At 39.0% G+C, this 20,878-nt stretch overlaps 1 protein-coding gene across 1 annotated transcript in view; it reads right to left on the reverse strand.

Moving 5' to 3' along the window:
• Positions 1-20,878, reverse strand: part of ARHGEF26 (Rho guanine nucleotide exchange factor 26) — a 143,780-nt gene that overhangs the window by 37,004 nt on the left and 85,898 nt on the right. Inside the window, exon 10 of the mRNA XM_008008663.3 lies at positions 2,415-2,504. Coding sequence (XP_008006854.3) covers positions 2,415-2,504 — 90 coding nt within the window. The remainder of the gene's footprint in view (positions 1-2,414; positions 2,505-20,878) is intronic.

Here is a 20,878-nt window from a genome sequence, read left to right on the forward strand (position 1 = left end):
TGCCTGCTACCGCAGCTCCGCCCTGCTCCTCTTGCACCCCAAGTCTACCCACAATTCCTGAATTGCTTACAATTCCTGGGCCACAGCAGTGGAACCTGTGCATTTGTTTCTGCTCTGAGACCCTTCCTAACTCACCTTTCAAGATTCAGGTCAAACACACCTCTGGCATGAAGCCTTGCCAGACTGCTCCAAGCCCCACAGCCTGTCTCTTGCTCTTAGAGCTGTCCATCTCCTTTCCATTTCCAGTACTTTCCATAGTCTTCTAGCTATGTCTGTGATAGCTGTAGACTTTGCTGACTCCTTTGATTTTCAGCAGTCTCCTACTAGACTATGAGGGGAGGGATGACCATGTTTTTGTTTATCTACTGCCTTCCACATGGAAGATGCTCAGTAAATCTGTTGTATTCTTACAATACTTGCCATTGTACTTGGATAAATCATTTAACCTCACTGAACCTCTATTTTATCATCATTAAAATAAATTAAATAGGAACGTCCACTGTTATTCATATAGTGTTATAAGGTCCTAAGATTTTACGAGTATTTCCAATTAGTACTAATTAGTAATTCTAAGTGTTCTAAATTAGGTGCTCCACTGTAAATCTATACTTTTGGCTTGCAAATATTTTAATCATTGAATGAAAAAGAAAACAACCAACCGAAATTCATGAACTCAAATTGATGTTAATCACTTATTTTTAATGATCCTTGGGGTTAGTATTTTTCAATTACAAATTAATTTTGGGTTCTGGACCGAGGTTTTTTTTTTTTTTTTTTTTTTTGAGAGTCTTGCTCTGTTGCCCAGGCTGGAGTGCAGTGGTGAGATACTGACACATTGCAACCTCTGCCTCCAGGGTTCAAGCGATTCTCCTGCCTCAGCTTCCCAAATAGCTGGGATTACAGGTGCCCGCCACTATATCTGGCTAATTTTTGTATTTTTAGTAGAGACAGGGTTTCATCATGTTGGTCAGGCTGGTCTCAAACTCCTGACCCCAGGTGATCCCTACCTTGGCCTCCCAAAGTGCTGGGATTACAGGCATGAGCCACCTTGCCTGGCCTGGACAGAGTTTCTTAATGTAATCTTATACCAACTGAGTTTCAATGAAGAAGGGAAAAGAAAAATGGTTAGGGATTTTTTTCATCTTTCAAAAGGAGGAAATTAAAAAACAAAAAACAAACTTGTCAGATATATTTTCCAAAATATTTAGAAACAAATTAGAGAGAACGAGATATTGACAACTAGGAGAAAGATGGGTTTTTTAATTACTGTAAATTTCTGTACAAGAATATTAAAACTAAAGTGTGCATGCATGCATGTGTGTGCGTGTGTATCTGGTTTTTGGCAAATACCCATCTTCTTCCCTTTTACAGTTTGTGTTTCTGCATCTAAACCATTACCGTCAGAATGTTACAGTAGAAGAGTTTACACTGACCTGCAAGTCAGGACGTCTGGACCTTAGTCCTGATTTTATCACCACTAGCCAAGTGACTCTGCAGACAATTATTCTCTGAGTTTCTTTTCCTCATTCTTAAAACAAAAGGGTGTAGCTGTACTATATCAGTGATCCTCAATTTTAGTATATATGCTGCCAAAGCAAGCATGCAATAATCCTCAAACTACATGACATGGCAGACAATCTGCTTTTCACAGAATACCATGAAATGCTGATCACTATAATTTGACTGCCCGAAATAGAAACACTTTTACTAGGGAAAAACATGACCAGTCATTTAAAATGGTTTAATGACATTTACAAGTTATAAAACTAAATAGAGTCACAATTGTGAGCACTCACTTCCCGTTAAAAACTCAGCCGGTGAGCCAACAAAAGAATGGCCATGACCTAGATTTGCCATTAACTGTCATTTTCTTCCTCTTTGTTCATCTTGTCATCTGCTCCAGAGCAGTATCAGACAAGGAATAACAAGCAGCACATATTCAAAAAAATTATGGGAGAAAAACAATCTTGAAAAAAATTACCTATTAACGATCCTTTTCTTGTTGCAAACAAGAAAAGGAGTGTCCTTATTTAATTTAGGAGAACACTGGTCCAGGGCATGGAATATTACTGTTTTTCAGAACATTCTGAGAATAATGAAGGAATCTCCTTTCAATTCTAAAATTCTATTATTTTAACTACACTATTCTATTATTTTGTTTATTCCCCTAAGCTTGGTTTCTTCCTGGAAAAAAACAAAAAAGTCTTCTTAGATAATGTCTGGCTTCAGGGCCTGGAGAAAGGTCACTCTGGTACAAGCAAAACCAAATTGCCTGAAGCATCTGCTACTCCTTCTTATCAATTTACGACCCTTCTTTGAAAAGCAAATTCCTATCTACTTTGTTGCCCTCAACTGTCTCTCTCTATTTAAAGAAAACTTAGGCAAGAACAGTAATGAACAAGGTACAAGAATACCTTAATTTTAAATTCCAGCTGGGAGTTAATTGTGTACATCATCTCAGTCCTTTCCATCTTCCGGGCGCCCTCATTGCACAGTCGAACCAACTGGGAACACAGAAGAGTAATGAGGGTTAAAGGTCAAGGAGAGAAACCTCACTTTCAAATCAGAACTCTCACAGGAAATAATTAACACCTGGGAAGCCCTAGAGACTTATTTCTGGCAGAGAACTCACAGTTTTTCACAGTTAAGACATTCACATCCAGTTAGAAGTAGTGTGATTAGGATGTGAAGACAGAAGGGAAAAAAAGGTCGCCCTATCTCGGGGAAAGCTGCACTCCTTGCCCCTCTTCCAAATCAGAGCAGCTGAAGGGAGATGGCCATCCTCAAAGGCAAAATCTAAGCAGAGTGCTATGTAAAGCATGTGGCCAGTAAACGGAGTGCTGAAGAGGGAAGTCTTATAGGGGAGCCTGACAGTCAAGGATTCTTCAAAAATAGCCAAGCTAAGGCCATCAGTTACATTTCAGTTTCACTGGAAGCACGAAATTATCTATAAAGCAAAATTATCTACAAAGGACTTTCACAGTTGTTTAATGAGTACCTAATCTTCATTCACTGGTCTAAATCAAAAAGAATTTTGCATCTCAAATTTCTCATTAACTGGAAAACCTGAAAAAAAAAATGCCCATGTAAGAGTCATTGGCCATAAAAACAAACGTGATTGTTAAAAGGAGTGGAAATTTTAATTGGATTTATTTTTAATATTTCTGCTTTGTTAGGTAATGCCCACTATAAAAATATAGTTACAAAAATATAAACATGCCCACTATAGAAATAAATAAATGATTATTATAATATAGAAGTAAATAAAATAGGCCATAAAAGGTCCTGACCTACTCCCACTGAACAGATGTAGTTGGAAACAGACTGGGCCACATACTTTCTCTTTTTTTCTTATGTTTATATGAACACATAAACACACACATATATGTATAGAAATTTTTCTTTCATTTTTGGAAATGATTATTCTATGCTGTGTGTCTTTTTTTTTCACTTATCAATTATTACAGACTAAATGTTTGTGCCTCCCCCAAATTCATGTTGAAATCCTAACCTTCAATGTGATAATATTAGGAGGCAGAGCCTTTGGAGGTAATTAGGTCACGAGAGTGGAGTCCTCATGAATGGCATTAGTGTCCTTATAAGAAGAGACAGAATAGCTTTCTTCTTCTCTCCACTCTCTCCCCACCATGTGAGGATACAGGGAGAAAGCAGCCATCTGCAAACCAGGAAACCAGCCTTTGGCAAGCACTGGATCTGCCTATACCTTGATCTTGGACTGCCCAGCCTCCAGAACTGTGAGCAATAAATACCTGTTCCTTAAACCACCCAGTTTATGGTACTCTGTTACAGCAGCTTGAATTAATACAAAAATATTTCCCCTGCTAAAATATCATTCATTGAAAAAAAAAGTTTATTTAGTACCTACTATGTTTCAGGTACTAGTGTTATAATACTCACAATCCCTAACCTTACGGAAGGGCAGACAAAAGGCAAAAAAAAAAAAAGAAAAAAAAAATCATAGACTGAGATCATAATGTAAAAACACAGAGGAGTAGGGGAGTGGCAAGTGGGGAGGGATCCAAGGGACCCTCTCCTGAGAGGTAATTTAAGCTGCAAGCTGAAGGACAAGTAGTTACTACTAAATGATAAGATGGTTCACGGAGAGGAGACACCATGAGCAAAGGATGAGATGAGAAAGTGTGTGACTGTTTGAGTGAATCAAAGAAGATCCTGGCATGAAGGAAGGTGGCATGGGATGAAGCCAAAACAGGCCAAGGTCAGATCATGCAAGGTCTTAAGCTGTCTGGATTGTATTCTAGGTGCAAAAAAAGTCACTAGCAGGCTTTCAGTGGGGGAAATGATATGATCCAATTTATGTTATAATAATTATATGGACTTTCCACAATATATTTATTCTATTTCCTATTGATGGGCACTTAAACAATTTCTAATTGCTCACTTGGTTTTTAGTTTTGGAGGACAAACCTGTCTTCAATGACAGCATATCTTTAGCTATGGCCTGTGAGTTCACTGATGCAGGGATTGATAGCTATATCAGATCAAAGCTGAGAGCCAAAATATCTAGGTGTGAGACAGGGGCTACCGAAAATGCAATACCCTGAAAGGAACAAGGCATATCAGAGTGAAACGCAAGCACTGTATCAGGCTCCTGCTGCTTGGCACATTTTTGTGACTTCTCTTGGGGAATGTGTTCATAGCTCCCAAATCTATGTTCCCAGACTTTGTCTACATCCTAGGCTCTGGATCCAACTATTTACATGACATCTCTTCTTAAAAGTCCCAGAGCCATTTCCAATTCAGCACGACCAAACTTAAGCATCTCCTTCATCACACTCTTGCCCCTGGCTCCACATTGTCTATCTTCGTGACTCACCTCAGCATCATCCACTTTCCCCCAAAATTTGGCCACGACCACTCAGACCCCTCCCTCTGCTTTGCCCTCCACATATAATCCAAGTCTCCTTAATGGTGCTGTCCTGCTGTCCACTTCTCTCTACCTGCCCTGGCCACTGAACTCAGGCTCAGACCACTTGCTGCCTGGATTACTGGTCTCTCAATTATTTTCCTCACTTCTGCCCTACCCTTATGCATCCTCCAAAAATAAGATGTCAGTTTTTCTAAGTTCAGATCTGATCATGAAACAACTCCACTAGAAATCCTTAAAAGGTTTCCTGAAGCTTTCAGAATAAAGTCTTAGCAAGACCCTTCATGATCCGGTGCCTACTTCCTTGATCCCTAACCTCTCACTGCTCCCATGTGAGGCCTCACCCTACCAAATGTTGGATGCATATGCTGTGTCCTGCCTTCCCTCTTTTGCATGTATGTTTCCCTGTCTGAACATCCTTCACCACACTCCATCTGACTGACTCCTTCTTACCTGGATTTATATCCCCCTACTTGTCTTTCAGTGCTCAACGTGGGCATTACCTCTCCAAAAAGACCAAAGAGTGGAGAGTATAAAATTTCCGTAATTGTAAGCCCAGAGCCCAACATAGCATCTAACACCCAATGGGATATTCTGCAAATGTTTCTGCATAAACAAACCACCTTCAGAGCCAGTTTATAAGTCATTTTTTAAAAAAGAAATAATTTATTTATAGTTACCCTCCCTTTTATGTGGAGATGGGGTCTCATTACATTGCCCAGGCTGGTCTTGAACTCCTGATATCAAGTGATCACCCCACCTTAGCATCCCAAACTGCTAGGATTCCATACATGGGCCAGCACACCAGGCCAATAGTTATCCCTTCATAAAATGAAAGGAAAAGGTAGCATTATTAAGTTTGGGTTATCTTATTTCTTAAACTTCCAAATTCTGAGCCCATTGGCAAAAGTTGGAGTCATGCCACCACTAGGGAAATCCTAAAGAAACCAAAGGTGCTTCAGAAGTCAGACCAAAACCAAGATCCTAAAATGTCTTCAGCAAAAGTGTCATCAATGGAGTTTATTTTAATCAGTATTTTGAAGGGACAAGCATTAATTTGACTATATGTGTTCTGCTGTTTTTATTGAAAGCAGCCTCAGTATATTACTGGACCTTCCTTCAATTTATGCCCAAGTTTTATTAAATTTGGTTCACTACAATTTTTGTCCCAGGCCTAATAAATATATATTAGGCTTGGAACAGAAGCATATATATATGTATATGTATATACATATACACACACACATATACACACACACACTCTCTCTCTCTCAATGTTACTAGTAAAGAAACATAAATTAAAATACAAATAAAGTCTTTTTGATCTGTCAAATTCACAAAGATTAATAGAATATCTGATCCTGGCAGTATGCAGTAAGAGAGACACTTTGAAATACTACTGGTAGATGTGGACAGGAACTTTTCTGGAAGGCACTTTGGCATTATATACAAAAGCCTTTAAAACATTCTTGTATTTTTCTTCCCATAAACCCACTTCTGAAAATTTATCTTTAGAAATGGTTAGATGTGCACAATCATTTACATAAGACAATGTTCAATGGAGCACAACTTAGAATGCCAAATGAAACAGGTACCATATACACCATGGATCCCCCACCCCAGGGCCATGGATTGGTTACAAGAACCCAGCGCACAGCAGGAGGTGAGCAGTGGGCAAGTGAGCATTACTGCCTGAGCTCTGCCTCCTCCTCCTGTCAGATCAGTCAAAGCATTAGATTCTCATAGGAATGTGAACCTTATTGTAAACTGCGCATGTGAAGGATCTAGGTTGTGCGCTCCTTATGAGAATTTAATGCCTGATGATCTGAGGTGAAATGGTTTCATTCTGAAACCACCTACCACCTACCCCCCACACCCCACCCATGTCTGTGGAAAAATCGTCTTCCATGAAACCAGTCTGGGGTGCCAAAAAGGTTGGGGGACCTCTTTTAAGTGTTCCTTTATAGCCATATACTAATATTGGAATAAATTGAAAGCCAACCAGAAGGATACAAAATAGAATGACAACAGTCATCTTTAAGTGATAAAATTACTGCTACATTTTCCTTTCTGTCTCCTAAGTTTTCCAAATACTCTGCAATACACATTTATTATTGTATTCAATTTTCCTTTTTTTTTTTGGAGACAGGGTCTTGCTCTGTCACCCAGCTTGCAGTGCAGTGGTGTGATCACAGTCACATGGTCTATCATGGCACGATCAACATCCTGGGCTCAAGCAATCCTCCCACCTCAGCCTCCCGAGTAGCTGGAACGATAGCTGTGTGCCAGGCTAATTTTTTGATTTACCGTAGAAAAGAGGTCTCACTATGTTGCCCAGGCTGGTCTCGAACTCCTGGGCTCAAGCAATACACCTACCTCAGTCTTCCAAAATGCTGGGATTATAGGTGTGAGCCACTGCACTTGGCCACTTTATCCACTGTTAAAATATACCAATGTCAACTTAAATACATTCTTACGGAGCTGTACCTAGCCTTAGTACTTCCTCCCCTCCAAACTCTTCTCCCTTTACCACAGCTAACAATGGTTGAAAGTGTGATGTGGATGATTCTGGGACTACTTCTGCATATCAATAAAATATATACATATATATAAAAACACACTTTATTATCTAGGTGTCATTAAACTATTTATATTGTTCTGCAACTTAATTTTCTGCACTGAACAACACAGTTTAGACACGTTTGTATGTTTTTATATAAATATATATTTATATACTGGCCCAAAGCCAACTAAGATAATGGAATAGAAGGCTCCACCGATCATCCTCCCCGCTACCCTCTTCAAGGACACCAATTTAACAACTATCTACACAGAAAAAACACCTTCATAAGAACCAAAAATTAGGTGAGCTCTCAATACCTGGTTTTATCTTCATATTGCTGAAAGAGGCACTAAAGAGATAGAAAAAACAGTTTTAAACCCCTGATGCCATCCCCCACCGCCCCCATCTCCTACAGCAGCAGCATGTTGCAGAGAGCATCTCTGGGCATTGCGGGAGAGAGAACACAGCAACTGTGACGCACTAAACTCAGTGCTGCCCTGTTAGAGCAGAAAGAAAAATCCGACCAAACTCAGCTGATGCCCATCTACACAGATGGAGCATTTAAATCAGCCCTACACAGAAGGGAATCACCTATCCCAGCAGTTTGAACTTGAGCTTGGACCTCGCCACCAAGGCCTACAGCACTCTGTGTCTCTCAGAGAACTTGAAAGGCAGTTTAGGCCATAAGGACTGTGACACTTAGACAAGTCCTAGTGCTGACCTAGGCCCAGAGACAATGGAATGGGGCTCACATGACATACTGAGACACCAGTTGTGGCAGCCAAGTGAGTGCTAGAATCACCCCTCCCCTAACCCCAGGCTACACAGCTGGAGCTCCAAAAGAAACCCCTTCCTTCTGCTTAAGAAGAGGAGAGGAAAAAATGGGCAGGGCTTTGTCTTACATCTTAGATACCAACTCAGCCACAACAGGACAGGGTAATATTCAGAGTCGTTAGGCCCCCGTTCCAGGCCCTACCTCCCAGACAACATTTCTTTGTTTTTTCTGTTTTGTTTTGTTGTTTTTATTTGTGGGCGGGGGGCAGCGGGCAGGGACAGAGTCTTGCTCTGTCGCCCAGGCTAGAGTGCAATGGTGCAATCTTGGCTCACTGCAACCTCCACCTCCCAGGTTCAAGTAATTCTCCTGCCTCAGTCTCCCAAGTAGCTGAGATTACAGTTGCCCGCCACCACGCCCAGCTAATTTTTTGTATTTTCAGTAGAGACAGGGTTTCGCCATATTGGCCAGACTGGTCTCAAACTCCTGACCTCAGTGATCCACCTGCCTCGGCCTCCCAAAGTGCTGGGATTAAAGGCGTGAGCCACTGTGCCCAGCCCCAGACAACATTTCTACACACACCCTGGGCCAGAAGGGAACCTGCTGCCTTGAAGAAAAGAATCCAGTCCTGGCAGTATTCATCACCGGCTAACTGAAGAGCCCTTGGGCCCTGAATAAACAGCATGGATACCCAGGTACTATGCTGAGGGCCTTGAGTCAGCCTCTGAGACTTCCTGGATTCAGGTACCAGCACGGCCACAGGAAGGCAGAGCACCAAGCAGGCTCTTGGGGTACCCTACTCCAGGACTTGACTTTTGGATGCCATTTCTGGACCTGCCCTGGGTCAGAGGGGAGCCCACTGCCCTGAAGGGTGAGTCCCAGGCCAGGCAGCATTCACCACAAGCTGACTTAAGAACCCTCGGACCTTAAGGGAACATCAACAGTAGTCTGGCAGTACTCCCTGTGGCCTGGGGTGGTGGCGGCTAAAAAGTGAGGTTCCCCTGTCTTTGGAAAAGGAAGAAATGCATCTTGTGGTCTGAGTGGCAGCTCAGCCTCAGACAGAACACCAGCTAGACTTCTAAGGTTTTTGACTCTAGTCCCTGACTCACAAACAGTACCCCTAGACCCACCTGTGACCTGGGGGACCTCCCTGGCCTGAAGGGAAGGACACAGGCCTGGCTGGCATTGCCATCACCTGACTGTAGAGCCTAAGGGCCTTGAGTAAACAGACAGTAGCTAGGGAGTGGTTAGAGCAGACCTTGAGCAAGATCCAGCACTGTGCTGGCTTCAGGTCTGACCCAGCACAATCAGAGTGAGGGTGGCCACAGGGGTGCTTGTGTCACTCCACCCCCATCTTTAGGTGACTCTGAACAAAGAGAGAGGCTATGTATCTGGGAGAAAGTAAGGGAAGAGAACAAGAGTCTCTACCTGGTAATCCAGAGAATTCTTCCAGATCTTAGACCATCAAGGTGGTACCTATATGAATCTGCTTGGGGTACCCCTAATGCAGATACAGCTTAGATCACAACACCCAAGTTCTTTCACATGTCTGGAAAGCCTTCCCAAGAAGGATGGGTAAAAATAAGCCCAGAGAGTGAAGACAACAATAAATATCTAACTCTTCCATGCCCAGATACCAAAGAACATCTCACTAGCATCAACACCATCTAGGAAAACAGGATTTCACCAAATGAACTAAATAAGGCACCAGGGACCAATCCTGGAGAAACATACATATGTGACTTTTCAGGCGAAGAGTTCAAAATAGCTGTGTTGATGAAACTCAAGAAATTCAAGATAATACAGAGAAGGAATTCAGAATTATATCAGCTAAATTTAACAAAGAGACTGAAATAATTAAAAGAAATCAAGCAGAAATTCTGGAGCCAAAAAATGCAATTGGCGGCCAGGCATGGTTGCTCATGCCTGTAATCCCAGCATTTTGGGAGGCCGAGGTGGGCGGATCACTTGAGGCCAGGAGTTTGAGACCAGCCTGGCCAGCATGGTGAAACCCTGTCTCTAATAAAAATACAAAAAATTAGCCGGGCATGGTGGTGTGTGCCTGTAATCCCAGCTACTTGGGAGACTGAGGCATGAGAATCGCTTGAACCCAGTAGGTGGAAGTTCCAGTGAGCCAAGACTGCACCAATGTACTCCAGTCTGGGTGATGGAGTGAGACTTCACCTCAAAAAAAAAAAAAAAAAGGCAATTGGCATACTGAATACTGCACCAGAGTCCTTTAATAGCAGAAATGATCAAGCAGAAGAAAAAAATAGTGAGCTTGAAGCTTGAAGACACGCTATTTGAAAATACACAGAGGAGATAACAGAAAAAAAGAATATAAAATGATTAAGCATGGCTACAGGATCTAGAAAACAGCCTCAAAAGGACAAATCTAAGAGTTACTGGGCTTAAAGAAGATATAGAAAAAGATGGGGTAGAAATTTTATTCAAAAGGATATAACAGGGAACTTCCTAAACCTAGAGAAAGATATCAATATCCAAGTACAAGAAGGTTACAGAACACCAAGCAAATTTAACCCAAAAAGGACTACCTCAAGGCATTTAATAATTAAATACCCAAAGGTCACAGATAAAGAAACGATCCTAAAAGCAGCAAGAGGCTGAGGATGGTGGTTCACACCTGTAATCCCAGTACTTTGAGGGACCAAGGCAAGAGCATCACTTGAGCCCAGGAGTTTTTGTTTGTTTCCAACTTTTATTTTAGCTTCAGGGGTACATATGCCCAATATGCAGGTTTGTTACATAGGTAAACATGTGCCACGGTGGTTTGCTGCACAGTTCATCCCATCACCCAAGTATTGCCCAGAATCCACTAACTATTCTCCCTAATTCTCTCCCTCCTCCCACCCACTATCCTCCACTAGGCCCCAGTGTATGTTGTTCCCCCATTGTGTCCATGTATTCTTATCATTTAGCTCTCACTTATAAGTGAAAACATGTGGTATTTGTTTTTCTGTTCCTGCATTACTTTGCTAAGGATAATGGCCTCCATTTCCATCCATGTCCCTGCAAGGACATGATCTCATTCTCTTTTATGGATACATAGTTATACCATGATGTATATGTACCACATTTTCTTTATCCAGTCTATCACTGATAGGTATCTAACTGGATTGGATTCTATGGCTTTGTTATTGTAAATAGTGCTGCAATGAACATACATGTGCATGTGTCTTTATAACAGAACAATTTCTATTCCTTTGGGTACACACCCAGTAATGGGATTGATGCATCAAATGGCATTTCTGTTTCTAGGTCTTTGAGGAATCACCACATTCTCTTCAATAATGGTTGAACTAATATACACTCCCACCAACACTGTAAAAGCATTCCTTTGTCTCCACAACCTCACCAGCATCTGTTATTTTTTGAATTTTTAATAATAGTAATTCTGACTGGTGTGCGATGGTATCTCCTAGTGGTTTTGATTTGCATTTCTCTCATCAGTGATGTTGAGTTTTTTTTTAATATGTTTGTTGGCTGCACGTATGCCTTCTTTTGAGAAGAGTCTGTTCATGTCCTTTGCCCACTTTTTAAGAGTTTTTTTTTTTCCTTGTAAATTTGTTTAAGTTTCTTATAGATGCTGGATATTAGAACTTTGTCAGATGTAGGCCGGGCGCGGTGGCTCAAGCCTGTAATCCCAGCACTTTGGGAGGCCGAGACGGGCGGATCACGAGGTCAGGAGATCAAGACCATCCTGGCTAACACGGTGAAACCCCGTCTCTACTAAAAAATACAAAAATCTAGCCGGGCGAGGTGGCGGGCACCTGTAGTCCCAGCTACTCGGGAGTCTGAGGCGGGAGAATGGTGTAAACCTGGGAGGCGGAGCTTGCAGTGAGCTGAGATCCGGCCACTGCACTCCAGCCTGGGCGACAGAGCAAGACTCCGCCTCAAAAAAAAAAAAAAGAACTTTGTCAGATATATAGATTACAGAAATTTTCTCCCATTCTGTATGATGTCTGTTTACTCTGTTGATAGTTCCCTTGGCTGTGCAGAAGCTCTTTAGTTTAATTAGATCTCATTTGTCAATTTTTGCTTTTGTCACGACTGTTTTTGGCATCTTCATCATGAAATCTTTGCCCATGCCTATGTACTGAATGGTGCTGACCAGGTTTCCTTTCAGGGTTTTACAGTTTTAGGGTTTACATTTAAGTCTTTAATCTATCTTGATTTTTGTATATGATATAAGAAAGGAATCCAGTTTCAATTTTCTGCATACAGTTATCCAGTTCTTCCAGTACCATTTATTAAATAGGAAATCCTTTCTCCACAGTCTGTTTTGGTCAGATTTGTTGAAGATCAGATGATTGTAGGTGTACGGTATTATTTCTGGGTTCTCTATTCTATTCCATTGGTCTATGTGTCTGTTTTTGTACCAGTACCATGCTGTTTTGGATACTATAGCCCTGTAGTATAGTTTGAAGTCACGCAGTGTGACGCCTCCAGCTTTGTTCTTTTTGCTTAGGATTACCTTGGCTATTTAGGCTCGTGTGTTCCATATGAATTTTAAAATACTTTTTTTATAATTCTGTGAAGAATGTCAATGGTAGTTTAATAAAAATAGCATTGAGTCTATAAATTCCTTTGGGCAGTATTGCCGTTTTAATGATACTAATTCTTCCTATCCATGAGCACGGAATGTTTCTCCATCTGTTTACATCATCTCTGATTTCTCTGGGCAGTGGTTTGTAGTTCTCCTTGAAGAGGTCCTTACTTCCCTTATTAGCTGTATTCTTAGGTATTTTATTCTTTTTGTGTTAATTGTGAATGGAAGTTCACTCATGATTTAGCTCTTGGATCATCCATTGTTGGTGTATAGGAATGCTGGCGATTTCTGCAAATTAATTTTGTATACTGAGACTCTGCTGAAGTTGTTAATCAGTTTAAGAAGCTTTTGGAGCCCAGGAGTTTGAGAACAAGCTGGATAACATAGTGAGACCCCATCTCTACAAAAAATAAATAAACAAAAGCAGCAAGAGAAAAGAAACAAATAACATAAAATGGAGCTGCAATACATCTGGCAACAGACTTTTCAGTGGAAACCTTACAGGCCATGAGAGAGAGGCATGACATATTTCAAGTGCTGAAGGCAAAAAACTCTTACCCTAAAATAGTATATCCAGGGAAAATATCCTTCAAACATGAAGGAGAAATAAAGACATTCCCAGACAAACAAAAGCTGAGGCATTTCATCAACACTATACCTTTCCTGCAAGAAATGCTAAAGGAAGTACTGTAATCAGAAAGAAAACGATATTAATCAACAATAAGTAATCACCTGAGGGTACAAAACTCCCTGGTAATAGTAAGTACATAGAAAAACACAGAATATTATAACACTGTAACTATGGTGTGTAAACTACCCCTACCCTAAGTAGAAGAGTAAATGATTAACCAATCAAAAATAGTAACTACAACTTTTCAAGACATAGTCAGTACAAGAAGATAAAAACAGAAAAAACAAAATGCTTAAAAGTGGGGGTTAAGACATAGAGTTCTTATTAGTTTTCTATTTGCTTGTTTCCTTGCTTATGCAAATAGTGCTGTTATTGTGTTAAAATAATGGATTATAATATTTGCAAGCCTCATGATAACCTTAAACCAAAAAATATATAATGGACACATGCAAAATAAAATGCAAAAAATGAAACCATATCATCAGAGAAAATAACCTTTGCTAGAGGAAAATGAAAAAGAAAGAAAGAAGGAATAGAAGACCACAAAACAACTAGAAAACAAATAATAAAAGGGCAGAAGTATTACCACTGAATGTAAATGGACTAAACTCTCCAATCAAAAGACAAAGACTGGCTGAATGGATAAGGAAAAAAAAAAAAAAAGACTGATTGATCTGTTACCTACAAGAAACACTTTACCTATAAAGACACACATAGGCTAAAAACAAAGGGATGGAGAAAGATACTACATGTCAATGGAAACCCACCTCCCCCCCACCAAAAAAAAACAAGAGATACTATACTTATATCAGACACAATGGATTTCAAGAAAAAAACTATAAGAAGACACAAAGAAAGTCACTATATAATGATAATAGGGTCAATTCAGCAAGAGAATATAATAATTTTAAATATATATGAACTCAACACTGGAGCACGTAGATATATAAAGCAAATATTATTATAGATAAGGAGATAGACCACAGTACAATAATAGCTAGAGACTTCAACACCCCACATTCAGCACTGGACAGTTCTTCCAGACAGAAAATCAACAAAGAAACATCAGCACTATAGACCAAATGGATCTAATAGATATTTACAGACCATTTCATCCAGGAGCTACAGAATACACATTCTTTTCCTCAGCACATGGATCATTCTCAAGAATAGTCCATATTTAGGTCACAAAACAAGTCAAAAAACATGCAAAAGTTCTGAAGTAATATCAAGTATATTCTTTGACCATAATGAAGTAAAACTAAAAATTAATAAGAGGAATTTTGGAATCTGTACAAATACATAGAAATTAAATAATATGCTCCTGAATGACCAGTAGGTTAAAGAAGAAATTAAGAAGGAAATTGAAAAATTTCTTGAAACAAATGATAATGGAAACACAACATATCAAAACCTATGTGATACACTAAAAGCAGTACTAAGAGGGAATTTTATAGCTGGAAGTGCTACATCAAAGAAGAGGAAAAGGCCGGGTGCAATGGCTCACGTCTGTAATCCCAGCACTTTGGGAGGCCGAGGTGGGTGGATCACTTGAGACCAGGAGTTCAAGATCAGCCTGCCAACATGGTGAAAGAAACCCCATCTCTACTAAAAAATAATACATGGGCATATACCCAAAGGACTATAAATCATGCTGCTATAAAGACACATGCACGCGTATGTTTACTGCAGCACTATTCACAATAGCAAAGACTTGGAACCAACCCAAATGTCCATCAATGGTAGACTGGATTAAGAAAATGTGGCACATATACACTATACACCATGGAATACCATGCAGCCATAAAAAAGGATGAGTTCATGTCCTTTGTAGGGACATGGATGAAGCTGGAAACCATCATTCTGAACAAACTCTCTCAAGGACAGAAGACCAAACACTGCATGTTCTCACTCATAGGTGGGAATTGAACAATGAGAACACTTGGACACAGGGTGGGGAACATCACACACCGGGGCTTGTCGTGGCGTGTGGGGAAAGGGAGATAGCATCAGGAGATATACCTAAGGTAAATAATGAGTTAACGGGTACAGCACACCAACATGGCACATGTATACATATGTAACAAACCTGCACATTGTGTACATGTACCATAGAACTTAAAGTATAATAATAAAAAAGCATAATAATAATAATATAAAAATTAGCCAGGCATGTGCCTGTAGTCCCAGTTACTTGGGAGGCTGAAGCATGAGAATTGCTTGAACTCAGAAGGTGGAGGCTGGAGTGAACCAAGATCATGCCACTGCATGCCAGCCTGGGAGATAGAGCAAAACTCTGTCTCAAAAAAAACAAAAAAGGAAAAAGGAAAAACTTCAAATAAACTAACACTAAAACTCAAAGAACTAGAAAAGTAAGTGCAAACCAAACCCAAAATTGGTAGAAAATAAATAATTTTAAAAATCTAGAGGAAATGGACAAATACTTAGACACATATCACCTACCAAGATTGAACCAAGAAGAAATCCAAAAGCTGTATAGACCAATAACAAGTAATGAGATAGAAGCTGTAATAAAAAGTCTCCAGTAAAGGAAAACCTGAGACTCAATGGTTTTACTGCTGAATTCTACCAATCAGTTAAAGAAGAACTAATGCCAACCCTACCCAACCTATTCCAGGAAATAGAGGAGGAGGGAATACTTTTAAACTAATTCTACAAGGCCAGTATTTCCGTGATACCAAAACCAGACAAAGACACATCAAAAATAAAACTACAGGACAATATCTCTGATTAATATTAATGCAAAAATCCTCAACAAAATACTAGCAAACTGAATTCAACAATGCATTAAAAAGATTATTTATCATGACCAAACGGGATTTATCCCTGGGATGCAAGGATGGTTCAACATAGGCAAATCAATCAGTGTAATACATTACATCAACCAAATGAAGGACAAAAATCATATGATCACTTCAATTGTGCAGAAAAAGCATTTGATAACATTCAACATCCCTTCATGATAAAAACCCTCAAAAACTGGGTATAGAAGGAATATACCCCAACATGATAAAAAATCATGTATGACAGACCCATAGCTAGTATCATACTGAATGGGGAAAAGTGGAAAGCCTTTCTTCTAATATCTGGAACATAACAAGGATATCCATTTTCACCACCGTTATTTAACATACTGGAAGTCCTAGCTAGCGCAATCAAACAAGAGAATGATATAAAGACCATCCAAATTTGGAAGGAAGAAATCAAATTATCCTGTTTGCAGATTATAAGATCTTATATTTGGAAAAACCTAAAGACTCCACAAAATAAAAACTATCAGAACTGATAAACAAATTCAGTAAAGTTGCAGGATACAAAATCAACATACAAAAATCAGTAGCATTTCTATATGCCAACAGTGAACAATGTGTAAAAGAAATTAAAAAGTAATCTCATTTACAATAGCCACACATAAAATCAAATACTTAGGAATTAACCAAAGAAGTGAAAGATCTCCATAATAAAAACTATAAAACACTGATAAAAGAAATGGAAGAAGACACCAAAAAATTGAAAAATATTCCATGTTCATGGATTGGAAAAATCAATATTATTAAAATGTCCACACTACACAAAGAAATCTACAGATTAAATGTAAACCCTATCAAAGTACCAATGACATTCTTTACAAAAATATTAAAAAATCCTAAAATTTATATGAAACCACAAAAGATCCAAAACGGCCACAGCCATCCTAAGCATAAAGAACAACATTGGAAGAATCACGTTACCTGACTTCAAATTATACTACAGAGTTATAATAACCAAGACAGCATGGCACTGGCATAAAAACCGACACATACGCCAGAAAAGCAGAAAAAAATAACTTAAAAACAAATCCCCACACCTACAGTGAACTCATTTATGACATGAATGCCAAGAACATACACTGAGGAAAAGACAGTCTAATAAACAGTGCTGGGAAAACTGAAAATCCATATGTAGAAGAATAAAACTATACCCCTATCTCTTACCATATACAAAAATCAAATCAAAATGGAGTAAATACTTAAATCTAAGACCTCAAACTATGAAACTACTACAAGAAAATGTTGGGGAGAATCTATAGGACATTGGTCTGGGCAAAAATTCCTTGAAAAATACCCTACAACCACAGGCAACCAAAGTAAAAATGGACAAAAGGGATCACATCAAGTTAAAAGTCTTCTGCAAAGTATAGAGTCAACAAAGTGAAGAGACAACCCCCAGAATAGAAGGAAAATATGTGCAAGCTACCCATCTGACAAGGGTTTAATAACCAGAACATACAAGGAGTCCAAACAACTCTATAGGAAAAAATCTAATAATCCAATCAAAAATGTGCAAAGATTTGAATAGACATTTTTCAAAAGAAGACACACAAATGGCAAACTGGCATATGAAAAGGTCCTCAACATCACTGATCATTAGCGAAATGCAAATCAAAACTACAATGAGATGTCATCTTATTCCAGTTAAAATGGCTTATATCCAAAAGACAGGCAATAACAAATGCTGGCAAGGATGTGGAGAAAAGGCAACCCTCATACACTGAGCATGAGCATGTAAATTAGTACAACCGCAATGGAGTACAGTTTGGAGGTTCCTTTAAAAACTAAAAATTGATTACTATATGATTCAGAAATCCTACTGCTGGGTATATACCCAAAAGAAAGGAAATCAGTATATCAAAGAGATATCTGGACTTCTATGTTTGCTGCAGCACTGTTTACAATAGCTAAGATCTTGAAGCAAACTAAGTGACCATCAATAGATGAATGAATAAAGAAAATGTAGTACATATACACAACAGAGTATCATGCAACCATGAAAAAGAATGATATCCAGTCATTTGCAACAACATGGCTATAACAGGAGATCATTATGTTAAATGAAGTAAGCCAGACACAGAAAAGCAAACATTACATGTTCTCATTTGTGGGATTAAAAAAACTTTTTAAATTAACTCATGGACACAGAGAGTAGAATGATGCTTACTGGAGGCTAGGAAGGGTAGTCGGGGGCTGGGGAGGAGGTGGGGATGGTTAATGGGTACAAAAAAAAAATAGAATGAATAAGACCTACTATATGATCTATAAGATAGAACAACAGGGTGACAATAGTCAATACATTTTAAAATGAAGAGTTTAATTGAATTATTTTTAATTCAAAAAATAAATGACTGAGGGGATGGATACCCCATTCTCCATAATGTGTTTATTTTTTATTTTTTAAATACTTTAAGTTCTAGGGTACATGTGCACAATGTGCAGGTTTGTTACATATGTATACATGTGCCATGTTGGTGTGCTGCACCCATTAACTCGTCATTTACATTAGGTATATCTCCTGATGCTATCCCTCCCCCTTCCCCCCAACCCCACAACAGGCCCTGGTGTGTGATGTTCCCCACTCTGTGTCTAAGTGTTCTCGTTGTTTAATTCCCACCTATGACTGAGAACATGCGGTGTTTGGTTTTCTGTCCTGGCGAAAGTTTGCTCAGAATGATGATTTCCAGCTTCATCCATATCCCTACAAAGGACATGAACTCATCCTTTTTTATGGCTGCATAGTATTCCATGGTGTATATGTGCCACATTTTCTTAATCCAGTCTATCATTGATGGACATCTGGGTTCGTTCCAAGTCTTTGCTATTGTGAATTGTGCCAGAGTAAACATACGTGTACATGTGTCTTTATAGCAGCGTGATTTATAATCCTTTGGGTATATACCCAGTAATGGGATGGTGGGGTCAAATGGTATTTCTAGTTCCAGATCCTTGAGGAATTACCACACTGTCTTCCCATGATGTATTTATTTCACACTGTATGCCTATATCAAAATATCTCATGTACCTCATAAATACATGTACCTACTATGTACCCACAAAATTAAAAAAATAATAAAAATACTTTCATATCTACTTATCTATAAAAAACTATTTCAATACTTTTCAGGGGACAGGTGGCTTTTGATTACATGAGAATTTCTTTAGTGGTGATTTATGAGATTTTGGTGTACCCTTCACCTGAGCAGTGTACACTATGCCCAATGTGTACTCTTTTATCCCATCCCCCTCTCCCCCCTTTCCCCCAAATCCCCAAAGTCCATTATATCATTCTTATGGCTTTGCATCTTCATAGTTTACCTCCCACTTATAAGTGAGAACACAAGATATTTGGTTTTCCATTCCTGAGTTACTTCACTTAGAATAATGGTCTTCAACTCCATCCAAGTTGCTGCAAATGTCATTATTTTGTTTCTTTTCACAGCTGAGTAGTATTCCATGGTGTATATATACCACATTTCCTTTACCCACTCATTGGTTGATGGACATTTGGATTAGTTCCATATTTTTGCAACTGCAAATTGTGCTACTATAAACATGAGTGTGCAAGTGTCTTTTTCATGTAATGACTTCTTTTCCTTTGGGTAGATACCCAGTAGTGGGACTGCTGGATTGAATGGTAGTTCTACTTTTAGTTCTTTAAGGAATCTCCATACTGTTTTCCATACTGGTTGTACTAGTTTACATTCCCACCATCAGGGTAAAGGTATTTCCTTTTCACCACATCCATGCCAACATCTATTATTTTTTTATTTTTAAATTATGGCCATCTTTGCAGGAGTAAGGTGGTACCTCATTGTGGTTTTAATTTGCATTTATAGTTAGTGACGTTGAGCATTTTTTCACATGTTTGTTGGCCATTTGTCATACACATGTACTTCTTTGTAAATGGATGAAGCAATATGTTACAGTAAAAAATTAAATAGAGCTTGACTATTTTGCCTCTGGGACAAAAGCTCATAATGTAACACTATCTCCAACTCCAAATAGAATTTTGATGAGGTCAGAATTAAAGCAGACATTCTCTTTCCATGGGAGAGTAAACAGAAGGAAATAACAGGGAAGATTCATTTGGCATAAGACCATCTCTTGATCACTATTCCTTACACAGTACATATCACTCTGGATGACATGAATTATCAGATTCCTATGGAAATTATCAGATTTCCTAAAATTTCTCCCCACCCCCCGCATGTTAACCGACAATCAGGAGGTAAGCACATTTTTCATTTTACAGAAATGTTGTTCTTGTTTTTAAGTTGTTTGATTAGGTCAGTAAGTCTTTCCAAGGCCCTAAATTAAAGAAATTGTCACAGTTTTTTCAGCAACATGCATGAGCAATTTCAGCAAAGTATTATTTGTATCTTGCAAATAAACTGCATTATTTTAATTACCAAAAAAGTATGACTCTTTTTTTCCAAGAATGAGTGACTACTTAGAGACACTTACCCAAGAGATTAAGGCAGCATCTAGTTCTAAAAACTTGGGCCTCAACATACCAAATTTAACTCTCTAAAATAAAATATTGGGAACTCCCAATTTCTCTGATTTTAGATAAAGCAAACAAATGTAGTTCTACATTTTCAT

The sequence above is a fragment of the Chlorocebus sabaeus genome, chromosome 15 (genome assembly GCF_047675955.1).
Source record: "Chlorocebus sabaeus isolate Y175 chromosome 15, mChlSab1.0.hap1, whole genome shotgun sequence".
NCBI classification, from domain to species: Eukaryota; Metazoa; Chordata; class Mammalia; order Primates; family Cercopithecidae; genus Chlorocebus; species Chlorocebus sabaeus.